This window comes from Hyaena hyaena, unplaced genomic scaffold (genome assembly GCF_003009895.1).
Source record: "Hyaena hyaena isolate Hyena2069 unplaced genomic scaffold, ASM300989v1 scaffold_643, whole genome shotgun sequence".
In the NCBI taxonomy this organism is placed as follows: domain Eukaryota; kingdom Metazoa; phylum Chordata; class Mammalia; order Carnivora; family Hyaenidae; genus Hyaena; species Hyaena hyaena.
In genome coordinates, this window is record NW_024081277.1 from 422,832 (window position 1) to 448,505 (window position 25,674).

The 25,674-nt window shown below is 44.8% G+C and overlaps 1 protein-coding gene across 1 annotated transcript in view; it reads left to right on the forward strand.

Annotated features, from left to right (window-relative positions):
* Positions 1-20,574, forward strand: part of CFAP61 (cilia and flagella associated protein 61) — a 275,380-nt gene extending 254,806 nt beyond the window's left edge. The window contains exons 25-26 of the mRNA XM_039216607.1: positions 15,068-15,158; positions 20,127-20,574. Of these exons, the coding sequence (XP_039072538.1) occupies positions 15,068-15,158; positions 20,127-20,327 (292 nt within the window). The 3' untranslated portion in view covers positions 20,328-20,574. The remainder of the gene's footprint in view (positions 1-15,067; positions 15,159-20,126) is intronic.
* Positions 20,575-25,674: the final 5,100 nt, after the last annotated feature.

A 25,674-nucleotide genomic window follows, 5' to 3' on the forward strand; every position in this document is an offset into this window, starting at 1 on the left:
CCAAGAGAGCCAATCATCAGACTGCTGCCCTTCACCCTGACCCTCTTAGGGACTTCCCCACCCAAGTCAATAAAGTGTAGTAAGCCCCCTCACCCCCCAGCCCTTACCCAGACACCCCTTGGTGCTTTGCTCTCCTGGAGCTGGGACAGAAACCTAACTTTGCTCTACTGCCACCAGGGTTTACTCCTTCCTTCCTTCAACTCCCGCCTACACTTATCACTTAGCTTCTGACTGTGAGAAAGAGTTAGTTGTCCTTTCTCCTCCATTCATTTATTCACTTATCTATATCAGTGTGGACTTAGGGATTCTTACACTATCTCCTGGGTTATAATCCAGTATCCTCATTATTATGTTTTTGAGAAGTAAGAACTAGAAATATATAAGCTGAATTTTTTAAAAATTTAAAGTAGGCTCTATGCCAAACATGGACTTGAACTCATGACCCTGAGATCAAGTGTCACATGCTCTATGGACTAAGCCAGTTAGGCAGGCACCCTCTGTTCATTGAATTTTATGACTTTATTTTTGGAAACTACCGATCCGAAAACATAAGAGTGACAAAGTGAAGAAACAGTTTGAGTTTGTCATTATATCTGGTAAAAGCCTCAGTTAAAAAAAAAAAATACATTCATACATTCATTAGAAAAGCCTGTTATGACAGGGAATTGTTTTTAAATGTGTATTGATCACCTAGTTATTATAAACATGTATTAAACATGTTACATATTCTGTACTCATGAGTGATATTTCTACTAAGCACTCTTAAAATTTAAAGGGCAATTAATTTAACCAAAGGAATAATGAGGCGGCTTGCTTCTCTGGTGTTGGCTGGTTGGTGTGGCCTTGGCCTCACAAAAGGTGATCCCACCTGGCTCCTTTGTTTCCCTTACTCTCGGACTTGTGGGGGTTTACATGTGCATATATACACTTTTTTTCTTTTCCTACAGAAAATAGATAGGAAATGGCCATGGCTGTGAGCATGGCTGAGTGGCTGAGTGGCCTAATGCTAGCCTGTGCTCTCTGCAGCCTAATTAAAGGAAAATGGTTGTGCTTTCTATGAAGAGAGACACAGAATAACAAGAGAGGAACACAGGAAAGGAAGCTGAGCGCTAAGAGCTTTCCTTTTGCTGCAGAATTAAATGCTAACCTTGCCTCATAGTCTTAGGCATGAATTTATATAACAAATCAATGTAAATAGCTGGACAACTTCCAGGGCAGTAGATTTATTGTAGAAATGCAATTAATGCAGCCCCTGATAAACCAGTGACGTGCAAGGAGATGCCACAGCTGGAATGAAAGGGCAGCTACGCAGGCCTATGGAGCGTAGGCTCATCTTCATGCTCGGACGCCGGGCGCGGGGACATGGAAGGGACTTCTGCACCCACTTCCGCACCATGGGTGAAAGGTCTGGGCAGACCACGTTGAATTGTGCTTTAACTGGTAAACTTAAATAGAAGTGAAAATCCGTAAGTTTATAAAAATTATAGTCTTTCTACAACAAGACTGGTTTGCTCTGGCAGGTCAGGCAAAAAGTCCAGTCGGTCAGAAGAAAACCTGGACCAGCTGGGCTTTGAGATCCCTGTGCTTTAACCCCAGCCCCTTTTCCTGGCCGTTGTCCTCATACGTCTCATGAACAACCGGGTTAACCTTTTTTGTCTTGATTGGCTCTCCCTTCAAAATAAACTAGCAGAAACAAAGAACTCCATCTTTCCTCTTTTTTTTAAACCTTCATCAATTCAGACTATATATATATAGATATAGATATAGATAGATATAGATATAGATATATGTATAGATATATATAGATATATATATATTGAATCCTTAGTTTAACCGTTTTTATGTAATTTTTATTGATTCTCACATAGCTCTTCAGTGTATGACAAAACATCATGAAGGCTTGTTATGAAGTCTCTCTTACCTTTAGTGCAGCTAAATTTAATTGCTGCCGTAAAACTGCAGCTAAATTAGCTTATGCAGACACTCTTGAATGTAGGAGAAGCAGTCCCCGAGGAGAAACATTGCAGGATTCTGCCAAAGACAGACTTTCTTACAATCAAACAACAAAGAGTGCTTCTCTTAATTAATTATTTCATCTCTAATTCATACCAGAAAAGATCTGAGGCAGTTTACCCAAATATATACAATAAGATATAGTTAAGAACAACAAGAGTAATAATCATAGCAACACAAAACACATGGAGCCCTCCCCCTGTGTCGGTCATAAAGCGACTTTGTTTTGGATTATCTCCCATGTTCTTATAGTGAGTCTTCGAGGTGAGGACCATCGTTATCCCCATTTTACAGCTAGGAAGACCAAGGCTGGGAGGAGTTACATAAGCAATAAGTAGCACATCTGGGCTAAAGAGAAAAAGTCAATGGGAATCATGGCAGGACACCTGTGTGGACCTGAGCTGCTGTGTGCAGAGGCTGGGTATTCCAGCAAGGTCTTTATTTAGAAAATCTACACATTTGGCTTTGAATTCCTTCAAGGTCACAATAAGGAGGGAACTATCATCCGTGGTTAGATTTGTAAAGGTCATAAGATAACATCCCATTTTCTAAGGTAAAGCAGTGTCTCCTGGTGTAAGTGTCCAGGATTCAGAAAAACAAATGGAGGCAGACAGATCTTTCAGAAACTCCTCTGTGAATGGCGTTTCTGAAAACCAAGACTTAGTGGCAAGGAGCAGGCAGTCTGTGCTCTGTCCTCAGTGTGATCTGCGTGCTGGCACTCATTCAGGAAAAGTGTGCTCTGGGACTCCGTGTTCTCTGAGACACTTTGAAGCCTAAGAACATTTTTGTACTTGACAGAGAGCATGGCCTCCCCACGTTGGTGTGGGGGTGCCAGGGCCCATGGGCTGGTCAGGATCTCCCTCTAGAGACAGTTCTGCGTGTGTCCAGCTCACAGAGACAAGTCACGCCAGCTCCAGGGGCCTGCAGCAGACGGCAACCTCTGTGCACTGGGCTGAGAGAACGCTGCGAGGCAGTGTTTTCCAGCACCTCTGCGGCCAGCGGAGGGCTTCCAGGACACTGTAAGATACCTGGCTATAAAGTACTACTTATAAAAGTAGTGTTAGCGTCTGGTTCCTGGGTACACAATGGTAATTTGCCAAACACCACTTCTGTGTGGATCCCTGAGCCGACCAGACGTAGAACAGAGGTTTACAAGTTAGGTGAAGACCTAACTCATCCTCGTTAGTTGTATGACCTTGGGCAAGCTATTCAGAAGATGGCTGACTTCTGCCCAAGATTAGAATTTTGGATTTAGTGCTAGTGCACCCTAAGCCATTCTCAGAGCAGTAAACACCCATTATCTGTTGAGGCAGTTCTAGACTGTGACAACAAAACATAGCCAGTCTTTAGCAGGTGACTATTACAAGTGGTTATCAAATAGCTAGTGGGTTTTGCTTTCAAAATCATTAATCTTACCTTTCCAGATATGCTCCAAAGCAGTAAATTGACTAAATAGAGATTCTGGCAAACTCAGGTTGGACAGGAAACATTCATAATCAAACTTCCATTTCAGTCTGTAGGGTTCTTTTGGGTTTTTTTTTTTTTCCTGTTTTTTTTTTTTTTTTTTTTTTGTGTGTGTGTGTGTGTGTGTACTCATGTGACATGTGGCATCCCTGAGTGGACGCCACTGCCCCAGAAGCATGTAATTTAATTTCTGAGCAAACCTAGGGTTAACTGGAAATACTTATTTGTTCCTATTATTATTTTTAAAAACTGTGTTGAAATGCATGAATCCACTTTCTTTCGCAGGCAGAAGAAAATGACCAGAATACAGTTTTATAGTGTGAACACAATCTGTCCCCTTTTCTCTGCATTAAAGACTACTTGAGCTGGATGGGGACAGGTAGGACGCTAGGGCTCTCCCACAGGATTGAAAGTGGCTGTTACATATGGAAAATGTTTTGTGTGGGTTTTGTTCCTGAATGTTTAATTTGGGGGCATGCTCGAATCTAGAGTAGTAGATAGGTTCTAGTTCTGGGAACATCAACGACACACATTCTCCCAATTTTCATGAACTTAACTATAAGAAAAGAATTTTGTTAAATGTTGATGCTATGGAGTCTTTGGGCTATCACAGCAGGCACAACATCCATTCCTTCATTTCTCTTCAAAAACAGGATCCTGATTTATAGGATGTTACATTGTATTTAAAATAAATGACAATGGTTCCCAGTCTCCCCTACAGCCAAGTAAGCCACATGACCAAGCTTTGACCAGTAAGACATAAATAGAAGTGCTACGGCGAGATTTCTAGCAACTGACCCTAAAAGAGAGGGGAAAGGCCCTCTTTTTCTCTATCCATCTGAGAACATATATGTGATGACTGAAACTCAGCAGCTGTTTTGCACCATGAAGCCAAGCGTCAAGTGTCCTATGGATAGTACTGTGCTCTGATGTCTGTGGAGCCACAACTCCCATCCTGGACACTCCACCTAGCCTTTTTTTTATGTGGAAAAAAAAGTATTTATTAAAGAGTTTTTACAACTGCAATCAAACCTAATCTTAGCTAATGAAGAGGATACCAAGGAAACTGGAATAATTCAGAAGATTGCTAGAAAGGCTCACAAATGAGTTTAAGGAAATGAGACTTGGTTGTGCAGTTGTTCAGAGCATGAACTTTGAAGTCAAGCAGAATTATGGTTAAGACCTAACTCATCCTCGTTAGTTATATGACCTTGGCAAGTCATTTAACCTTTCTGAATCTATTTACCTATCTGTAAAATGGACTGGCAAGTCCCACTTTAGAGGACTGGAATTAGGATGGAGTAAGATAATGCATGAAAACTATTTAGCCCAGTGTCTGTGGGTTTATGTCCCCAGATGAATCCAACAGCGCCTCCCCATCAAGCTGTGATAGAAACTTCCCTGTCCTAGAGTGCAGTAAGTATCTCTCAGGTTGTAAGCTACCTTAGGCAGTTGAGCCACACACCTTACTAGCTATGGAATGACTTTAATAAGAATTAGAAACCCTGGGGCACCTGGGTAGCTCAGTCGGTTAAATGCCCGACTTCGGCTCAGGTCATGATCTCATGGTTTGTGAGTTCGAGCCCTGCATCAGGCTCTCTGCTTCAGATCCTGTCTCCCTCACTCTACTCCTCCTCCAGCCTCTCTCTCTCTCTCTGTTTCTCAAAAGTAACTAAACATTAAAAACATTAATGAATTAGAAACACTGTACAAACACATCAAATCTATGATTTCACAGATATCATCACAGATAGGATAAGGCAGAGGTAGTTGTTTCTTTTTGTTTGTTTGTTTGTTTTTAAGGCTAATCAATCTAAAGAAACATTTTGAAGTAATGAGTAATGTCCATGAAAAACTGATGGGTTCCCAAGTGACTGAAGGTTGGCAAACACTAGCGAAAGAGAGGTTGGCAAACACTTAGAAATGCAGCGACAAAGAACTGAGGACAAGCAGGTGGCAGTTTCACTCCTGCTGAGCTCCTCTCCAGCTTTGCCTTCCCACAGTGTACCTCCACACCCTGAGTCCACCTCAGTTTCCCTAATACTACCTTCCACCTGCACTTCCAGGCAGGGACCCCACTTGTACAGTGGTTCCCTCTGTGCCCCAAAGCACCTGGCTCTACTTGATTAATGGCAAAGAATGACCCCAGAGGTGTTCCCCTTCCTTCCCACTTTGTAGCTATGGAAGTCAGGAGCCCTGGAAGACACCTAGGACAGAGAATAGAGGAGAGAGAAAAGTCCTCACAGGATCACAGTGGGGAAGAAATGAGTATTCAGTGAGTGAACTGAGCAGGTGAATTGAGCCAGCAGAAAATAGAGAATCAGAGGGAAACAGGTGCTAGAAACAAACTGGGTTTTGAAAGTCCTCATTGGACCTGTTAGGATGGATGGATGGACCATTTTCTGTACGTTGATTTTGTACCCTGCAACTTTGCTGAATTCTTGGATCAGTTCCAGTAGGCTTCTGGTAGAGTCTGTCGGGTTTTCTATGTAGAGTATCATGTAGTCTGCGAAAAGTGAAAGTTTGACTTCCTCTTTGCCAATTCTGATGCCTTTGATTTCCTTTTGTTGTCTGATGGCTGATAGCAGCTCTCTCAACAATAGCCAAAACATGGAAAGAGCCTAAGTGTCCATCAACGGACGAATGGATCAAGAAGATGTGGTTTATCTATATGATGGAATACTACATGGCAATGAGAAACAATGAAATCTGGCCATGTGTAGCAACATGGATGGACCTTGAGGGTGTTATGCTGAGCAAAATAAGTCAGGCAGAGAGGGACAAATATCATATGTTTGCACGTATAGGAGGATTAGGAGGAACTTAGCGGAGGACCATGGGGGAGAAGAAGGGGGAAAATGGGGGAAAGGGAGAGAGGCAAACCATGAGAGACTCTTGAATGCTGACAAAAACTGAGGACTGATGGATGTGGGGGGGGAGGGGGGATGGGCATGGAGGGGGGCACTTGTGGGGATGAGCACTGGGTGTTATGTGGAAACTAATTTGACAAACTATTTGTGAAAAAAAAAAATAAAAAAAATAAAGGCAAAAAAAAAAAAAAGGACAGATGGGTGGATGGATGGATGGATAGAAGAAAGGAAGCTAGAAGATAGCATGTGTACTTAGCACACATACCAGCACGGAGAAGGAGACATGGAGAAGGTGGCTTCTGAAAACATGCTTACAAACCTGCCTTCATCTCACCCAAACCCCTTCACCCGGCTTTGCACACCCACATGCCTTCCGTGGCCCATAGGTGAGTGATACCAGCCAGGCTGGTAACAACAGTGATGAGCCACAGGGACATCAATTGAAGTGATTACTGCCATGTAACTACAAGGACTCTGCATTGCCGAATGTGATTTTTAAAGGAAATTCCCCAAATTCAATTTCCAAATGCTGTTCAGGCCAAAGCAGCCATGTCTAGGTCATGTCTGGCTCCCAGGGTACCTGGGTGCAACCTCGATTACATACCCTGACATCCGTCACTTCCTGCCTTCTGTGTATGGAATGTAAAGGGGAGAGACAAGGCCTACCAGCCACGCTGCAGCCCACACTGCCATAAGGCTGAGGCTCGCTGCTGGGTGTGACCTACCACCAGGCATTGTGGGAATTGTCTATCCTCCATGTTGAATCTGAGATGCTGTCAGTACAAGAATCTGAGATGTTGGACAGTGAGAATTTCATTCTGTAAGGCAAGCCTGCAGGCCACCCATCTTCCCACCAGGAGAAAAGGGATTTCCCAGCTCCAGCAAACCTCTGTGCAGGTGTGAGTGGCAGCTGGGGATCCTCTTAACGAGTCTAAGAGCAAAAACTATTATCCCTCCAGGATAAAATTAGAATGACTTTCATCAAAAAAAAAAAAAAAAAGATTTTGGAGAAAGGTATGTGTTTCTTCTCTGCCCCCCTGACTCCTTTTTCCTAACTACAGCATAGTTGAGCAATTTCCAGTTGAACTTTCATGTGCAGGGAGTGCAGCCCAGATCTTCTGGACCTCTCCATCCCTCACTGCCTGCCTTGTGATTAAGATCCAGGACTTGAAAGAACAACATCCTTTACCTTGTTCTTTTCACTTAGACATGTTGCACTTTTCCCTGAGGCCAGTGGATGCGACTTCCTCCGTCTTACAGGGTTGCTTTTCTCAGCACTCAGCGTGGCCATACGATTTTGTCGATAGACTTGGCTGATTGACCAGATGAGGATGAGCTCTGGAGAAGTCTGATCAATTGCTTAATGACTGGGCCATATTGACCAGGAATGGTTAATAGAGTTCCATAAGTCAGCATCTCCTAGGGCTTCTGAGAAAAGCGTGTCATTTGCAAAAGGGATGGAGAATTTAAGTTCCCCCAAAGAACATGGGCCAGCCATTGGCGAGATGAACAGAGACAGTAATGTCTTCTGTCTGGGCCCTGGAGAATGTGTGTCAACTTTTCCTCACGGCTGTGTAGAAACAATTTGTGTGATGTTAACACCAAAATCCACAAGCCACTGAGAGAAATCACATTGCCCTCATGTCCTTACCTGACGCTCTCTCCTGAGGATTTCTAGAGGAGTGGCTAGACTAACCAGTGGCTCTGGTTAGTCTTCCCTTCTTGAACATAAATTGGGAAAGAAATTAGTATTTTTCTTGTTTTTAAAAATTCACAGTATTCATGGAAAAAGAAATTTCCCCAAAGCTTATCACTAATGCTGAGTATCTACAGCACTTGGGGCTGTCAGTGCAGACCTGACCCCAGCCTTGGCAAGGATTCCAGATGCTCCTCTCCTTTCTATGGAGAAGAAGGAAAAAAAAAAAACCCAAAGCACAGCTATCATTCAGTTTGTAGGGAGAAAACTAGACCTAAAACCGTTCATAACACAAAACGTCTTCACACCCTTATAGCAAAAGAAGACCATCTTTGTTTGATCATCGTGTTTGACTCTATGTTCTTATCAATTGCAAAATGAGTTTGGTTAAATTCAGAGTTTTTCTAATTGTAATAATGAAGGCTTCTGTGTGTCTAGAATGATTTAAAGGAGGCCCATAGTGTTCTGTGCTGTCCTAAAGCCCCCTCCCATCTAAACTGGGTCCTAGGAGTTAGTTCATGGAGAGGAGGGAAGGCGGCCTGAGTCTGACCCCTGCCCTCACCCGAAGGTGTCTTCAGGAGCTTGGGCCCCACTGGCTCCTTCAGTCTCCTAGGACCCGCCTGTGCAGGATGCTGTGGGGACCCAGAGCCCACAGTGTGGACAAGAAAAGGATAAGTGCCTGGTTAGGTTTCCTGCAAGAACCACCCCCACGCAGTGAAAATGGTGCAGAGAAAGTGAGCGGAAGCCATCAGGCCAGGAATTAGCTTCAAGGAGAAGGTTTGTGTTGGGCTTGGGCACCGAACAGCAGTAGGGAAGACACAGGCATGGAAAAGACTCCTCTGGGCTGCAAGAAAAAAAAAATGCACAGAGCCCATCAGGCAGGAAGGCCAAGATAGAAGGTATCTGGAAGGGGCCAGAGAGGGTGAGAATCTTAGCCCCTACACAGAGAGGAAGCAGCAAAGGGAGCATCAGGCAGCTGAGGCACAGTTGGAGTGGGAAGAAGCCTGAGCTAGAAACAGGCTCTGAAGGTGTACCCTCAAGCTGCCTGTCAGCTGCCTCCCAACTTGCCCTGAGCCTCCCCTCCCCTCCCCAATCCTAGCATGCAGAGAAGGTTCACCTAGAAGCTCTGCAACCCACAGCCAGTTCGAGAAGGGAGTTGGCCATGGCAGTCCCCACACAGCTGAAGTGGTGAGTATAGGAAACGCTCCACTGGGTGCACTGCCATTAAGGTCGGCGGGGTCCTTCCCATGAAGGATAGATAAAAGAATATAATGCAAGCCCATTTCATTTCTTTCCATAATAGGATTGAACTGGCCTACTTGGAATAAAAAACATTGGCACCTGCTGGAGGGAATCAGGTCCAGACTGCCTGACATTTGGGATGCTTTTGCCCACCTGAGGGAGTCTTGTCTGACTAGGGTTTGTGAACTAGGGTTCTCAGCAGCCTTCAACCATGATGAATTAGGTTCTGAAATTCTCAGTGAACAAACCTCACCCCTGCTTTCTACGTGCATTTGGCTTGGTTTGGTCACAAAGCACATGGGTTTTTAACAAGTAGATTATAATGTCCACGTCTTCATTTTTTCCCCTAAAAATTATAGCCCCCTGCACACTGCGGAAAAGAGAAATCCAAATAGCTTTCATCCTAGGCTGATGCTCAAATCCCGCAATTTAGAAAACCATATCTTCAAGCCACAGAGCTGTTGGTATGAGGGGCAGCTGTCATGCTTGAAAGGCACCGTGTTCTGGGATGGGAGACTGTTACTCTACTTCTGAGGAAATACTGGACTGTAGGGTTATTAAAGAATTTTATAAAATTGTTACACAGTCCCATTTTTTCTACCAGTCAATTTCCTAAAACGTTAATTTGCCCACAGTTCAGAGGGAGGCAGGGGTGAACAGGCAGAGCACAGCCGATTTTTTAGGGCAGTGAAATGCTCCCATATGATATTCCCGTGATGGACAGTAGGGCATGGTGCATTCATCAAACCCACAGAATGTGCAACATGGCAAAGAACCCCAGTGTAAACTATGGGCCTTAGTTAAGAATAATGTATCAATATTGGTTCATTGATTGTGTAACAAGTGTGCTTTACTAATAATGCAAGGTGTTAATGGGAGAAACTGAGGGTGGGAGGAAATGTATGGTAACTCCATATTTCTGCTCTATTTTTTCTGTATACCTAAATCTGTTCTAAAATAAAATCTATTAATTAAGAAGAAGGTAATTTAACAGAAGCCAACAAGGTTCTGGAGGACCGTGTAAGTGAATTACCTACAGGGCTACAGCTACTTGGGGCTGCTGTGAATGGTAAATGACCAAGGACCATAGCCCAGAGCATGGTTCCTCATCACAGTGCCTGTTCTGATGTCATTTGGTGACCCCCTTAAAAATCACCACCAAATTAAGCAGTTTATAAGAACTGGGGAAGAACCTTGCAAATGAGATTCTTCTCTGGGTACATTTTTTAGTCCATCTCCCCTCTTATCAAAGGGACCAATTCCTTTTTACCACTATCTAAAACACCTTGAATCTAATGCCTGCCCTGCAAAATAGCAGCTACTTCATCTAACAATGGAGATGTTGCTAATTATCCACCCACTCAAGAGCCTGACCTGAATCCTTTAAACAGAGCTGACCCAGGGCATCTTGGAAACTGCAGATTATCTGCTAGTCATTTTCTTCCTAAATCCCGTTCAGTGCCACATGCCATCTGATCAGAGTTGCTGTTGAAATATGTGACCTTCTATTGGGACTCCTGTTTAGGGACTGACTGAGTCTGAACTCCTTGTTTTACCCTTGGTTAAGCGTGTCACTTGATGCATATTAAGCCTGATCTGTGTGGCAGGCTGTGAGCAATCTGGTGTTGCAGAGCGGTGTGCAGAAGCTCTCCAGGCGGGGTACAAGCCTACGCACTTGGTGATGCACCAAGTGACACACCAGCTTTCCCCACTGTGAGAGCCTTAGCGTTCCATGACCCTGGCGTAAGTTGCCCCTAGGGGCCGCCACTGAGGCTGCAATAAAATTGAGAAGGAGCCTTGGACATCAGTTTACTGATTTGGCTTCCAGGGTATCTCTTTTCATTACTACACTTTGCTTTAATGGAACCCAAGGGTTCTTTCTTAAGAGAGAAAAACCCAAATAGAGTGGTTTTCTTTTCAAGTTTATTTATGTATTTTGAGGGAGCAAGAGAAAACAAGTGGGAGAGGGGCACAGAGAGAGAGAGAGAGAGTCCCCAGCAGGTTCTGCACTGTCAGCACAGAGCCTGATGAGGGGCTCAGTTTCATGAACTGTGAGATCATGACCTGAGCCAAAATCAAGAGTCAGACACTCAACCAACTGAGTCACCCAGGTGTCCCTGAATAGAGTTCTATAAACCTTTCTTTTTTATGCATAAAAATGACTGACACAGATGAAATCTAGGAATATGAGTAACAAATAGTTTGCTACAGAGATTGTCACCTTCTGGAAGAGGGTCCCAAAATATTTTCCCATAGGAGACAATGTTAGGAAGTGTGAAAGAAATAAGATTTCAGGTCTCCTAGATCTTTGGTCTCCAAACTGTTCAATGCATGGTGATGAGAATAAAAGTCATCAAATACCCAGGTGCCATTACTGCTGGACACTGGTGTGAGAGGCATAGAGAGTTTTAAAGGCAGCAAAAGAAAGAAACATCCAACTTCTCCTTCATGCCCCCCTCTGCCACCCCCAACCAGAACCCCCCACTCCTGCTAGGCATACTGCGCATGGACTCAGCAACTATCTTTTCAGAGGATTAAGGATCACTTGCTTCTCCAGCCATCTGTGCTCAGCTTTGCGGACAGAAGCTGTGGGAATGTGGGTGTTAGGTGGTGGGCCAGGGCCCAGGTGGGCAGGCTGTGACCTTAGGGAAGTGGGGTTCCCCCAGAATTCCCTCTGTGAAGCAGACAATGAGGAGGGCAGAGTAGTGAAGACTGCCTGAACCAAACCTGGGCTGTGGGAACAGGGCCATGCAGGGTCGAGAAAGCCAGAGAGAGAGAGAGAGAGAGGATGTACTAGCTAGAAGGACGTGGCTGTAGACCCCCAGAACCAAGAGGGTAGGCAGTTCTGATGGTACCGTGGAAACACCAGGGAGTATCTCAGCAACTGGGGAAAGGAAGCCACAGATTTAAAAGGGACCGCTGGGGGACACCTGGGAGGCTCAGTTAGTTAAGAGGTCATAATCTCACAATTTGTGGTTTGAGCCCCACATCGGGCTGTGTGCTGACAGCTCAGACCCTGGAGCCTGCTTTGGATTCTGTGACTCCCTCCCTCTCTGCCCCTCTCCCTCTCACGCTGTTTCTCTCTCTCAAAAATAAAAAAAAAATGAACATTAAAAATAATAATAAAAGGGCCCACTTGTTCCTAACTTAAGAATTATGATAGTTTCCAAATTTGCACATCCATAATTCCCTGAAGCTTTTCTAGAAGATTTTTTGATCTAAGAGGCAGGGACCATACCAGCAAAGCTGTGCTGGACGTAGGTCATAATTGATGTTTTGGCCCAGGAAGCTACTGTCTGAGGAGATGTGTCAAAACGTCACCCCAAGGTTCCCGTCCTTGCCAAGGGGGCCAGCCCTGCGCCAGTGCCTCTGCTTCAGGAATTAGATGGATGTTGGATGTTGGCCAGGGCTTTTAGGGGCCCAGAAACTCAGCCAGAATGCCTATCAATCGGCTCCATGAACTAAGAATTAGGTGGCCTTGAGTAATTTCAGAGGCAAGGAGTCCTCTGACATTTCCACATAATATCCACCTGACACCCACAGCCTCATGCGCTGTGGGGCTTAGTGACACCTTCCTGGAGCCCTGGTTTCATATACGGCTTTCCCAGTCTTCCCAGTGATGCTCTCTTTTTCATAATGCTGCCCATCTTGGGACATTTTGCAGAGTTTCATCACCTATTGATTTAGCAGAACTTTATTCAATATTGGTGGAAGACCAATCCAAGCCAGGCAGAATAGAATGTACACAGTGCAGTGTGCACTCATTCATTTGTGAAGATCTGTAAGATGCCTTTTGCATGCAAGTGCTAAACTGGATGGCCATGCAGCGATTACAGTAATCTCCCTTTCCCTGCAGGAAAGATCTCCAAGACCCCCAGTGGATGCTGGAGACTGTGGTTAGTCCTGAGCCCTGTTTATGTGATGTTTTCTTCAGTGCATACATACCTATGATAAAGTTTAATTCACAGATTAAGCGCATTAATAGATTAACAACAATAACTCATAATAAAATAGAACAGTTAGAGCCATATACTTAATAAAGTTATGTGAATGTGGTCTCTGCCAAAATAACATGACACTGTACTCACCCTTCCTATGGTGATGACGTGAGATGATAAACTGCCCACATGATGAGACAAAGTGAGGTAAATGACACAGGCACTGTGACATAGTGTGAGGTTGCTACCGACCTTCTGACAGTATGTCAGGAGGAGGGTCACCGGCTCCAGAGCATGGTTGACTGCAGGTCACTGAAACGCAGAAAGTGAAATCACAGAGACAGAGGACTGCTGTCACAACAGCCCTGACTGGGCTCCTGCCTCCAGAAGCATCCTTCCCACGCCCGTCGCCTTCCTGACTCACCTCCCTACCACTCCCTGCTCTTATCTCCACTCTGCCTCCTTGAGTGCTCTTAGCACACTCCTGGCTCCAGGTGTTTGCACCTGCTGTTCCCTCTCTCGGGGGGGCTCTTCCCCCAGATCTCCATGTGGCTCTCTCTCCTTGCCCTCAAGCCCTTACTCCCTGAGCCTTTCTTTGGCCTTCCCCATCCTTGCCTCAGCAGTTCTCCTTATCCAACAGGCTGTACATTTATCACTTGAATATAAGCTTCACGGTGGCAGAGATGCTGGTCTGTTTTGGTCCCTGCTATTTCCCCTGGGCGCATAATAGATGTTCCGCAAATATTGGTGGAATTCATAGTTGAATGGATAACAACAAAATAGGTAATTAAATATGAAACTAGGTCATATTCTGGTCAAGCAAAGATAATAGGTAATAAGTGATATAGCTGAGTGCTGTGCTAATCGTAGCACATACGCTTGTCATTATACTTGTCCTTTAAAAACCCCGGTCGTCCCTGGGACTTGTCACCTCCTTCCCTAAGAATTAACTTCAGGCCTGGGAAAACAGAAGGTGCTCATCTGCACGTGGGCACCAATTTTTCTTCCCCAGTGCACACACATGGCATCCATTAGCAGTAATGGGAACAACAAACTCACATCCAGAGAAGAGTGAAGCCCACGTGACCAACGTGTCTCCAGCGCTGAAGAAGTGATGTTTCCCATCCCAAGACACTTAGCATTAAAATAAAATCAGAGTTAAAATACCAGCAAATGGTCTTGGTTCTCCAAGAATGCATCAAATTTTCAGCAATCGCCTGGACACTTGAAACACATCCTGATCACGTTGCAAGATGGCCATATTGGACTCCATGTAAGAAAGCATTTACTCAAACGGTTTTCAGTGAAAAGTTAGCCAATAAAAGCACCAAAAGAGCTGCTCTCCTAAAAGAGATTCAATTAAGCATCAGTGCAATTGTATGGAGACCGTGTTGCAACACCGAGGTGGCCTGTTTTTCTGGTCATTATTAATCCAGAAACCTTAATGATGAACAACATTTGTGTTATTGTCTACCCAAATGTAATTTGTTTATGCAGCAGTTCAGTTAATCCTGCAATCTGTTTTTCTCAAATGAGGGCAGATAATGGAGACACCGTTCTTTACAAGTCTTCAGGCTTTTAAATTCTGATAAAATCAGGATTCTTCACTGGGTCTTGCCCCAGCTCTGAATTAAACCACTTTAAATGTAATTATGGAACCTGGCCTTACATCAGGAACATCCATTTAAAAAATTGATTGGCCAGGCTGTTCCACGAGGCATTTTATGAGCAAACGCTTGCAAAGGGGCCAGAACTGTAATTTATAAAGGCAAAAAGCAGGTAAATACTTTATTAGCGGTAATGAGAGCTTTTCCAGCTAACTGAATCTTTTCTTTCCTCACTAGCTACTTCATGGAGCCATGGTGCATGGCCCTATTTCATGATCGTTTTATTGATCTAAGGAAAGAGTTACGCCAGATCTTGACCTCCAAGGAGGTAAGAGTGATTAATAGTATGTGAGGTATTCCTTGCAAATTACAAGCACTTTAAAGTTCTTGATCATTTACACTTTTCTCTACATTTCCCCTGTTGGTTTTACTTAAAACGATACCTCATATAAACAAGCTTTGGAGTATGTGAACACAGACAGTGATATTTCAGGAAAAGTGGATTATTTAAATCCTTTTATGAGAGACCTATTTCTTTTTCCTTTTTGTAAGTAACTGTATTTTCATGATTAGCTAACAGGGAATGTTGACTGGAAGCGGATCTGAGTTTTTTCAGCGTTTTCTCAAGAATGAACATTGCATGCCTTTAGTTTCTGCCCTTATTGACCACCATTCGCTAGATGTGTGTGTGTGTGTGTGTGTGTGTGTGTGTGTGTGTGTGTGTGTTATAAAAATGTAAAGGGAAGGCATACGGTATCCCTTTTATAACCCAAACTGCTTTCTCAAAGTGATAGAGAATTAACTGGAAGTGACTCCATGCTCAGCAGGAAATTTGACAGCAGTGTAAGTAGTGAAATATTTGTGAAGCTTTACATTAAATTCTTTATTTCAACACTAGACTCCTTACCGGAGCTGTGGAGAGTTAGCGTCTGTGCTCACAAAGTAGTCAGATATCTATTGTAGACTCTTCCTTGCTCCACTCAGACAAGGGCTGGCCCCAGCGGGACACAGCTTAGCCTTCCACCATGTTTTACTGTCTAAAAGGCCAAGTCCTGCGTCTCTGTTATCACTTCCACTTGAGAACACCTGTGCCCTTCAAAGGTTCCCATGGTGTGGGCTCCATATTGGGCAGCTCAGATACAGTTCACATGCTGGGTCCTTACTGCACGTACCGCCTGGCTTAAACATAGTGAGTACCCTCCAGGACACCCTACTGTCACGGTCTTGACTTTACCAATGAGGAGGGTGGAGCTGAGGGACTTTAAAGACCCCTGCCATGGGTTATACAGCTGTGGCCAGCAAGCTTCAAAGTCAAGGATGTCTCACTCCAAAGCCTAGAACATAGGCACTGAGCCATATGGACTAAAATGTGTGGCTTGGTACCTTCTCTTCATTGCTTACCCCCTTCTCAGTTTTATTCTTGGGGTCCAAGATGGGAAATTTAAATAATCTTACTAATGTGAAGTAGATTCAAATTGGGAAAAATAGATTTAAAATAGAAACCAAACTCAGTTGTCTTTAGGATCCACATAGATAGTAACCAGTCAAGTAAATGTGCATGAGGGAGGCAGAGGGGACTGTAATCCAATGATCATCTATATATATATATCTATATATAAAATTTATATATATATAAAATTTATTTATATATATACATATATAGAATATATATGTATATGTATGTGTGTGTGTATATATGTATGTATATGTATGTGTGTGTGTGTGTGTGTGTGTGTCTATATATATATATATATATATATATATATATATAGTGCTACAGGTCATATGGGTCCCTGCACTTCATCTTAAAACTGTAAGGGAGTCAGCTGATGTTGAAATATGAACCCAAGTTGTAAGCCTGGTGATGAGTGAATTTCACTCAACTCCTTAGAGCCCTCTCTTCCTCTCAAAATGTAATATGAAGCTCATTACTGCACCATAGTAAACACTCATTAGTTTTCTAGTTAACCCCTCAAAACTCTGTGCCTAAACCCTTCCAAGCCCCAGAATCGAGCTTCTCAGCTAATATTTTACACAGAGCCAAGGGGTTTTAGGCACCAAGCTTAAAAGTGAAGCTTTCCTCTCACCCTTCTAAATTCACTACCAAACTCAACAATAGTCACTTTTCATGGCCCTCATCAAGATGCCCTCAACCTATTATCCATGAACAGACATTTGCTCTGAGTCAGTTTGTTATGCATAAAGTCACCATAGACAACAGGCCCTTTCAGTAGACCAGAAGTGGCCACGAACAGTTGTGGAAGACAACTAAGGACTCCCTCACCATTTTTGTGGCTTTTCTAGATTTCCCAAAAGTGAAACCTTTGGAAGGGGGCTTGCTCTGCTCTCTGCATTTACATTTATCAAGTGGGAAAGGCCACAGAAAGAGGTGGTGCATGCCATGGTATCTGCCTCTAGCTCAGATCCTTGTAGAACAGGGACTACCTGTTCCCAACTCAGAGAGCTGTGGGAGGAATGAAGGAGGGGATGTGCACAAGTACATGGCACAGAAGAACGGCTCCCAGTAAGTGCCGGCCCCCATAGGTAACGGTGGTGGGGACAGGCAGACAGTGGAAGCATTACTCATATAAGCAGATATGCAGAAGTTCATTTAAGAGCTTAGTAATAGGAAAATAAAGAGGATAGCCTTCACTAAAAAATGACGGTAATTCCTTGTCTCAAATACTAAGATGAAGTCACCCATTTCGTTTTACTTTCCATATTGTCTATAGGAAAATACAGCAGTCCAGTCCCATTGACTATAATATCCTATAGCTCAGTATATCAATTTTCCTCTCCCTCTACATTGGAGAGAAAGGAATAAAATGCTATTATCTATGACTGTTATTATAAGTCATCTCAAATCTATATATCACTTATTTTAAAAACAAGCCCATTAAAAGATTTCATGAGTCCTTTCATGGAAGTAAAAAGGAACGGATTATAAATCCACTGGCACTGCATTTAGCTTAAGACTAAGAGTCACTAACCAAAGTGAAATTCTGTATAGTCAAGATTATTCTTCAAAAAGGTAACAATTATAAACGTATATGCACTGCACAACAAAACTCCAATATATCTAAAGCAAAAGTTGATAGAATTGAAGGAAGAAGTGGTTCTTAGTAAGAGCTGGGGAGGATTCTCACTTTAAATAATGGATAGAACAATCAGATAGAAGATAAATAAGGAGGAGTGTGCCTGGGTGGCTCAGTTGGTTAAGTGTCTGACTTTGGCTCAGGTCATGATCTCACGTTTCTTGGGTTCAAGCCCCACATTGGGCTCTGTGCTGACAGCTCAGAGCCTGTAGCCTACTTCCGATTCTGTGTTTCCCTCTCTCTCTCTCTCTCTGTCCCTCCCCGACTCTTGCTCTGTCTCTCTATCTCAAAAATAAATAAACATTAAAAATTTTTTAAAAAATATCAATAAGGAAATAGGGGACTTGAACAACACTATAAACCAAACAGACCCAACAGATACACACAAAACACTCTACGCAACAACAGCAGAATGCACACTGTTCTTAAGTATACATGGAACATTCACCAAGAGAGGCCATATATTTGTTGGTCCACAAAACAAGTGTCAGTAAATTTTTAAAGATTTAAATCATACAAAGTATACTCTCCAATTACAGTGGAATAAAAATAGAAATCAAAAACAGAAGGAATACAAAAACTCACAAAATTATGGAAATTAAACACAGACTCTTAAGTACCTTCTTTGATTTTAAAGAAATCAAATGAAATATTAGAAATACTTAGAAACAAATGAAAACAAAACCATAACATACCAAAATTAATGGATATAGCAAAAGCAGTTTTCAGAAGGAAATTCATAGCTGTAAATACCTAGAGTTGAAAAAAGGAATGATCTCAAATCAGTAACCTAATATTATACCGTAAGGAAACCAAACTAAACCCCATCCTAGCAGAAGGAAGGAAATTATAAAACTTAGAGTAGAGATAAGTGAAGTAGGAATAGAAAACAACAGAGAACATTGGCGAAACAAAAGATACTTCTTTGAAAAGATCAACAAAATAATAAACCTTTAACTAGACTAAAATACTAAAGGATAAAGAGTCAAATTGCTAAAAATCAGAAATGAAAGTGGGAACATTTCCATCGATCTTACAGAAATAACAAAGGATTATAAGAGAACACTATGAACAATTGTATGTCGACCAACTAGATAACCTGGATAAAATGGACAAATTCTTTGGAACACACAAACTATAAAACTGACTCAAAAAGAAATTTAAAAAAAAATCTCAACAGACCTATAATAAGTAAAGGTATTGGCTCAGCAATCAAAAACGTCACTACAAAGAAAAGAGCCCAAGAACAAATGGCTTCACTGGCAAATTCTACCAAACATTTAAAGAAGAATTAACATTAATCCTACTCTGACTTCTCTGAAAAAAATAGAAGGAAAAGGAACACTTCCCATCCCATTCCTTGAGGCCAGCATTACCCTGGCACTAAAGCCAAAGACAGCAAAGGAAAGAGTGCAGGCCAAGATCCCTTATGAATTTAGACACAAAAATCTTCCATAGAATGCTAGCCAACTAATTCCAGCAGTATAACTAAAGGATTATACACCATGGCCAAGCGAGATTTACCCTAGGAATTTAAGAGTGTTTCACCATTTAAAAATCAATCAATGTAATATATCATGTTAATAGAAGGAAGGGAGAACAAATGCTATCATCTCGGAGTCGCAGATAGAAAGTAGAACAGTGCTGCCAGGGGCTTGTGGAGGGAGAATGGGGAGTTAGTGTTTAATGAATACAGAGTTTCAGTTTGGGAGGATGAGAAAGTTCTGAACATGACTGGGGGGGGGGGATGGCTGCCCTACAGTGTAGATGTCCTCAATGTCACTGAATTATACACTTAAAAATGGTTAAAACAGGTGTCTTGGTGGCTCAGTTAAATATCTGACTTTGGCTCAGGTCATGATCTTGTGGTTCATGAGTTCGAGCCCCACCTCAGGCTCTGTGCTGACAGCTCAGAGCCTGGAGCCTGCTTTGGATTTTGTGTCTCCCTCTCTCTCTCTCTGTCCCTCTCCCATTTACCCTCTGTCTCTCTTAAATATAAATAAATATTTAAAAAAGTTTTTTAAATGGTTAAAACAGTAAATCTTTCGTATATTTTTCCATGATTAAAAATAAGTTTTGAAAAGTTAGGGGACAAGAATAAGCACCCTTGAGAAAGGTCATCACTCTTTTTCATTTTAGTGAAACTGCTCTCTTATTGTCCAAGTAATTTCTGTTATCTGGCCACTTCCTGTATTTTCCAGGAGGAAGACCTTCCTTCCATAGAACAGTTAGCCCATCAGATAGAAGATGAGGAAATTAACCTGAAGGAGAAGCCCAGGAAATACCTCAAAAGAGTTTTCCAGGAATCCATCTACAAGGGGCTGGTGGAGAAGAGCATCCTTGACTACCTGCATTATAATCGCTACCACCTGCCCATGTATGCATGGCCAGGCATCATTTAATGCATGTTCTTGCTCTCCACTTTATTGTTTTCACACATGTAGTTCCTGGAAGTGCTCGGTATAAATGGAAAACCTCTCTGAAACCTGGCTTGACAACCAAGCTTATGCCTGTAGTTTTCTATGATTCCAGTAGGTGGCGCACGGCCGTGGGTCTCTATTCTGGGGCAGAGAGACGGTTTTGAACACCAGGCATGTTCCAGTGCAGAATAATCCATTTCAGCAATAAAATCAGATGTACTGTATTAAACTTGTTTTTACGTTGTGTGTGATTCTGATAGATTTCCTGAAACGCCCAGCTGCCAGTTTTGTTAGTTCTTCGCCTGTTTACCCAGTAATACTCCTGGGTGATAAAAAAAGAAAACCGTGTGCCCAGAATGGAAAATAGGTAAAACAGATGATGAGAAATTAGCCCTGTAAACCAACATCACAAGAACTGGTTGCCTAGGCAAGTTTATGTGAACTTTGAAAATGAGGCAGCTGCTGTCAAAATTTCTGTGTTTTAACATTGTAGATTATGAGGGAAAAAAACCCTCGAAGATCAACACACAGGCTCACACGGAGATTTTAGATTAGAAAATAGTAGTGCAAAATCAGTCTAGTTCATTTCCTTTGCCCCTTACCACCGTTGCTTTGTACCAGGGTCTCTGGTGCATGTCACCTGTAATAATTAAATACAAAGCAAATTTCTTGCCTACTAGAAAACGTATGGATGCTGGAACAACAATAATTTTCATTTACTTGGATCTCTTTTAATAGATAGTGTGACACAATTCATGACCGGATTTTTGATCAACAGGCTTTAAAACTGTTTTTCATGGACACAATTCCAGTTTTTCTTTTTTTTTTTAAATTTCTGTTAACAGCACAAGTTGGCACACTCACCAAGGTCACACAGCTATCAGGAGGAAAAGTCATAGTTGGTATCACAGCATTGTATAGAAGTGTCAAACTGACACTTCTCAAAGAGAAAACTGTTCCAGAACACTAGATTCTTGATTTTTCTGAGGCAGGCAAAAGCAAGCAATAAACTCCACTAATTCCTTCACACGTATGTTTTACACAAATGCAGGGGTCATTTAGAGGGAGGCCCAGCTTCGGCCATATGCTAGCAACTATGTGACCAGAATGAAGAACAATCCCTACCGGTTCACTCTTCAAACTGCAAACCCAGCACACGGAGAACCGTATTTCAGGGGCTGGAAAATAAGTCAGCTTGTGAATCTATCCCCCCACCCACCTCTTCTGGCTCCCTTCCCCTGAGAGGTCCTAGGTCAAATGCATCAGCAAATGGAGTGAGTTTCTGTGACAGGCCCTAGGACCCTTGGGTGGAGATGAACAGAAAAACGTTAAAGGATCAACACTTAGGATTTCTGAGACCCAGTATTCCATTAAAAGGCTTCTAGTTACATAAAACTGACTAAATGACAATGCCAGCCTTAATATTGAATCACGCAAACATGTGGTAGTAAGTTTTCCTTTGCTGCTTTTTATAAAGTAGGCTTGGACCGCCACAAGTAAGTGGCAGATTTGCAAATGTCCAGAATGGGTTTTAGTTTACAAAATGAATGATGGAGTCATTCTCACCATTGTCCCGTATTCATAAAGTGAGTAATTTCCTGAATCGAGGCAGGAATTTCAGCATCTATGTGCGGACTTCAGGATTTTACCACTGAGGGACAACTTTTCTAAGTAAGAGAATCCAGGAGTCACTGATTTGGGCTTGAAACTGGCTGTGTTAAGGGCTTTGGTAGAGTAATGATATTTCCTCCTCATGATGGTAAGGCCTGGCAAAAAAGAAAGGGCTTCAGAGAGAACAAGATTTGGACTTCTGTCTACGTGAGCATGGACCCCGTAGAGACAAGTGAATGCGTGAAGTCCCTACCTACGTATTTCACCATTTGTTGTCGAGCCGGGGACGGCTTAGGCTCTAAGGCTGATCTTGAAATTCTATAGTTTTGAACAAAGAATAGTGACAAGAAAACACCGAAGTTAATTTCCCCAAGTTTTATTCCCACAAATCACATGCAACCACCATGCTTCGCACATGCCTCTAATGATTGTATGTGGGTTTGTGACAGAGTGTGCCCACCCCCTTTCTGAAAATGGCTCCTTAGACGCACATATCACTGGAAGGCCAAAGAAAAAGAAAAGATGAGGCGATAGAGGGAAGGGAGCACTCCACGGAGGAGAGAATGTAAAGCCAGCCAGTCAATATTTACCCGCAGAAGAGAGAGCGAGCGAGCACGTGAGCACGCCGCACCGGGTGAGGGAGTGTGAGCCAAGAAGCGGGGAGAGGGGCTCGAAAGTGGCCGCGTGTGAGGAGCTGGTGATTGTTTTCTGGTTGAGAGAGGAGGTGATGATAAGGCCGGGATGCGCGAGCGCAGGGCCGGCCGCGAGCCGGCAGCTGTATGCTAATGCTCGCAGAAACCGAGCCTCCGCATTCCCCATTAAAGCCGGCGGCCAGGAGGCCACACATCACTGAACAAATAGGCTCTCTCTAGACAAATAAAATAACACACGTTGGCCTGCGGGGAGGGGGGAGAACCAGAGGGGAAGAGGGGTGTGGGGGGGAGGGGAGGGAAAAGAGAAGGGGAGAGGAGAGCCGGGAAGAGGGACGGACGGGACGACGGGAGGAGGGAGGGGGGCGGGTAAGAGCCGCAGGGAGGAGCGAGGGAGAAAGAAGGAAATAGTCTGAGAGAGCTTGAGGGTAGCCAGGCTGAGAGTGGGGAGGCGGGGGGCGGGGGGGGGGGAGAGCTGAGCTGCGAGAGACTGGAGGGAGGGGTGGGGAAGGAGGGAAGAGGAGGAAAGGGGGAACGGGAGGGACTGGGGTGGGACAGGGGACGAGAGAAGCCAGAGGTGGTTGTCACAGGGAGCGACAGGCGGGCAAGGGAGGCATAGCGGGCGCAGGGGATGAACACTTACACCCAAACCCCAAAGCAGCCTCAAGAAAGGGGGCACTGAGGCCGAGGCGAAGTGTGCGCCCCTCTGGCCCCCAGGGGCCCGGCCTTTCGGTCTCCCAAGGGGCGGGCGCTGAGGAGGGGAACCGGAGTCCGGCGGCCTCTCGCGTCGCTGCCTCTTCGGAGACGGCGGCGCGCGGGGAGTGAGGCGGCCGCTTCCCAGGGGCCAGCAGCTCCCCGTGCGCCCCGCGTCCAGGGTCCTCCCGGTGCGCTCAGTGCCACCGCAGCCCTAGCTGGCAGGATTCTCGACTAGGGCTTACCCACGTTTTCTGGCTTCGCCTTTCCCAGCTTTTGCCAGCACCACCCTTCCAGTCGCGGGGCCGGGAGCCTCCGGCCTCCCTGCCCTCCCAGGGTCCCCACCCGAGGCAAAAACCAACAGCCCCGAGGGCACACTTCACGGAGCGCGCGGGGGCCCCGACGGCACACTCGGGAGGATAAAAGGCGGCCAGCCACCCCGTCGGCCCCCGGCAGAATAAAGGGTGCGCAGCAGATTGCCGGGGGCACTCGAAACTCGAGGGGAGGGAAATGCTCGAGCGCGGTCCCTCCCCGCGCCCTGCGGAAGGCGCAGCCTCGCGGACTCTCCCTTGTTCGCTCTCTTTCATGCACTCTCCTTTTGTGTGGAATTATTTAAACGAGAGATCCGTGGCAGCTTTATGCTAATGTGCCGAACAAAGGCAACGGCCCGCGGGCGGGGGCCCGGAAGGTGCCTGGAGGCCGGGCCGGGCCGGGCGGGGCGGCGGGCGGCCGGGTTGCGCGTGTCTCTCGCGTGCCCCCGGGACTGACACAACAACCCCTCATTCCTGCAAACACAAAGCCTCGCCCCGGCGCGGGCCCCTGCGAGACCTGACGGCGGGCTCTGCGGCGCTAACTCACGGTTGAGGCCGGAGAGCGGCTCGGGCTGGGAGGGCCTGGGGGTGGGGCTTCTGCGCGTCCGGGAGAGGGGTCCACAGCTGAGTGGGGATGGGAGTGTCAGGGGGCGCTGTCAACCCCCTCTCGTCCCTCCGAGGGTCTCTAAACGCGCCGCGCCGCTGAGACTGCGGACCCTCCTGTCTTCACCTCTCTGGAGCTCAGGGGCTGCTTGAACTCTTCGACACCCCACGGGGCAATTCCTAGGGCCAAATACCCCTCTTTGGCGCCCATTTCCAAGCTTCGTGCTTTCGAGAAACTCCCCGGAGCTAGACTCGAGCTGAGGTTCACAGTGAACCCCGGCGTGCTCCCCGACGGCTACCTGGGACAGGAGGAAAAGAAAAAAAAAATGAATGAGTGAGTGAGTGAGTGAGTGAGTGAGTGAGTGAATGAAATATTAGAGCGCCTGCGGCCTCCAGTCCCGCTGTCAAAGGAAGACTCCACGACGGGGTCCGCAAAGACGAGAAGCCAGGTGGCTGCCGAATTTTTCCGAAGTGCTGGCCAGAACCGACCCCACAGGAAGGAGAGGAGTTGTCTAAGGCCTGGGAAGGACACTCCGGGAACTGCCTTGGATCCCAGTGCTCGCTGACGCCCGTGAAGCTCCTCTGGAGCGAGGCAAAGCAGCGCTCCGTGTTTCCCCGACCCAATTCCACGCGACTCCCACTCGGAATCGCAATGCGTAAAGGCCGCTCGCCGGGGCGCTGCGTGGTGGCGCTTTGCTCTTCCCAGAAGACGACAAATGGTCTCGACTCGAAGCCCCCATCCCTGCAGGCGCCCAGATTTTGAGAAATGAGATCACTCAGAAGAGAACGGAAATTTAAGGACCAGGTGCAAGGCTGTACCTACTTGGAGGTTGCTGGTGTGTGCGTGCGTGCGCTCAGCCTAATTCTTCCCTAGCCCTGAGTTAAGAAATTTGTTTCTAATTCTAGTACTTTTCAAATTTCCATTTATTTTGACCGTACTCATCCGAAAGCAGATTTCATTTTCGTTGGCAGGAATTGAATCTCAGTATCTCAGTAGTGTTCAATAGATTCTCTTAGCTTAATTCAGAACCCGTTTGAATTCGCTGCATTCAGGCAGGGGTCTTGTTTTGGTTTGGTTTTGTGTCCCCCCTCCCACGCCCTCCTTACAATTATAGGTGTTGTTATTTTTAAAAGACTCACAAGGTGACTAACTCTCCCTGTTATCTGTTGAATGAAAGCAGTGTTACACATGCAAGACCAAATACCCCGCAGTCAGCTTCGGACGGCAGGCCGAGCCCCCACCCTATTATTCCACAATCCAGATGGGATTCGTGATTAGAAAATAAAATTGGCCAAAGCTGTCCCGGAATCCCTCTCCTACTTCTAATTTCATCAGTAGTATTAATCAGTGCTCAAAAGAGCAAGGAAATAACATCAGTTACTTTTAGATTGAAACATATTTATAATTTTCAAATACACTCATTTTAGAATGTCTAACTTTTTTGAGGCTATCATTTACGC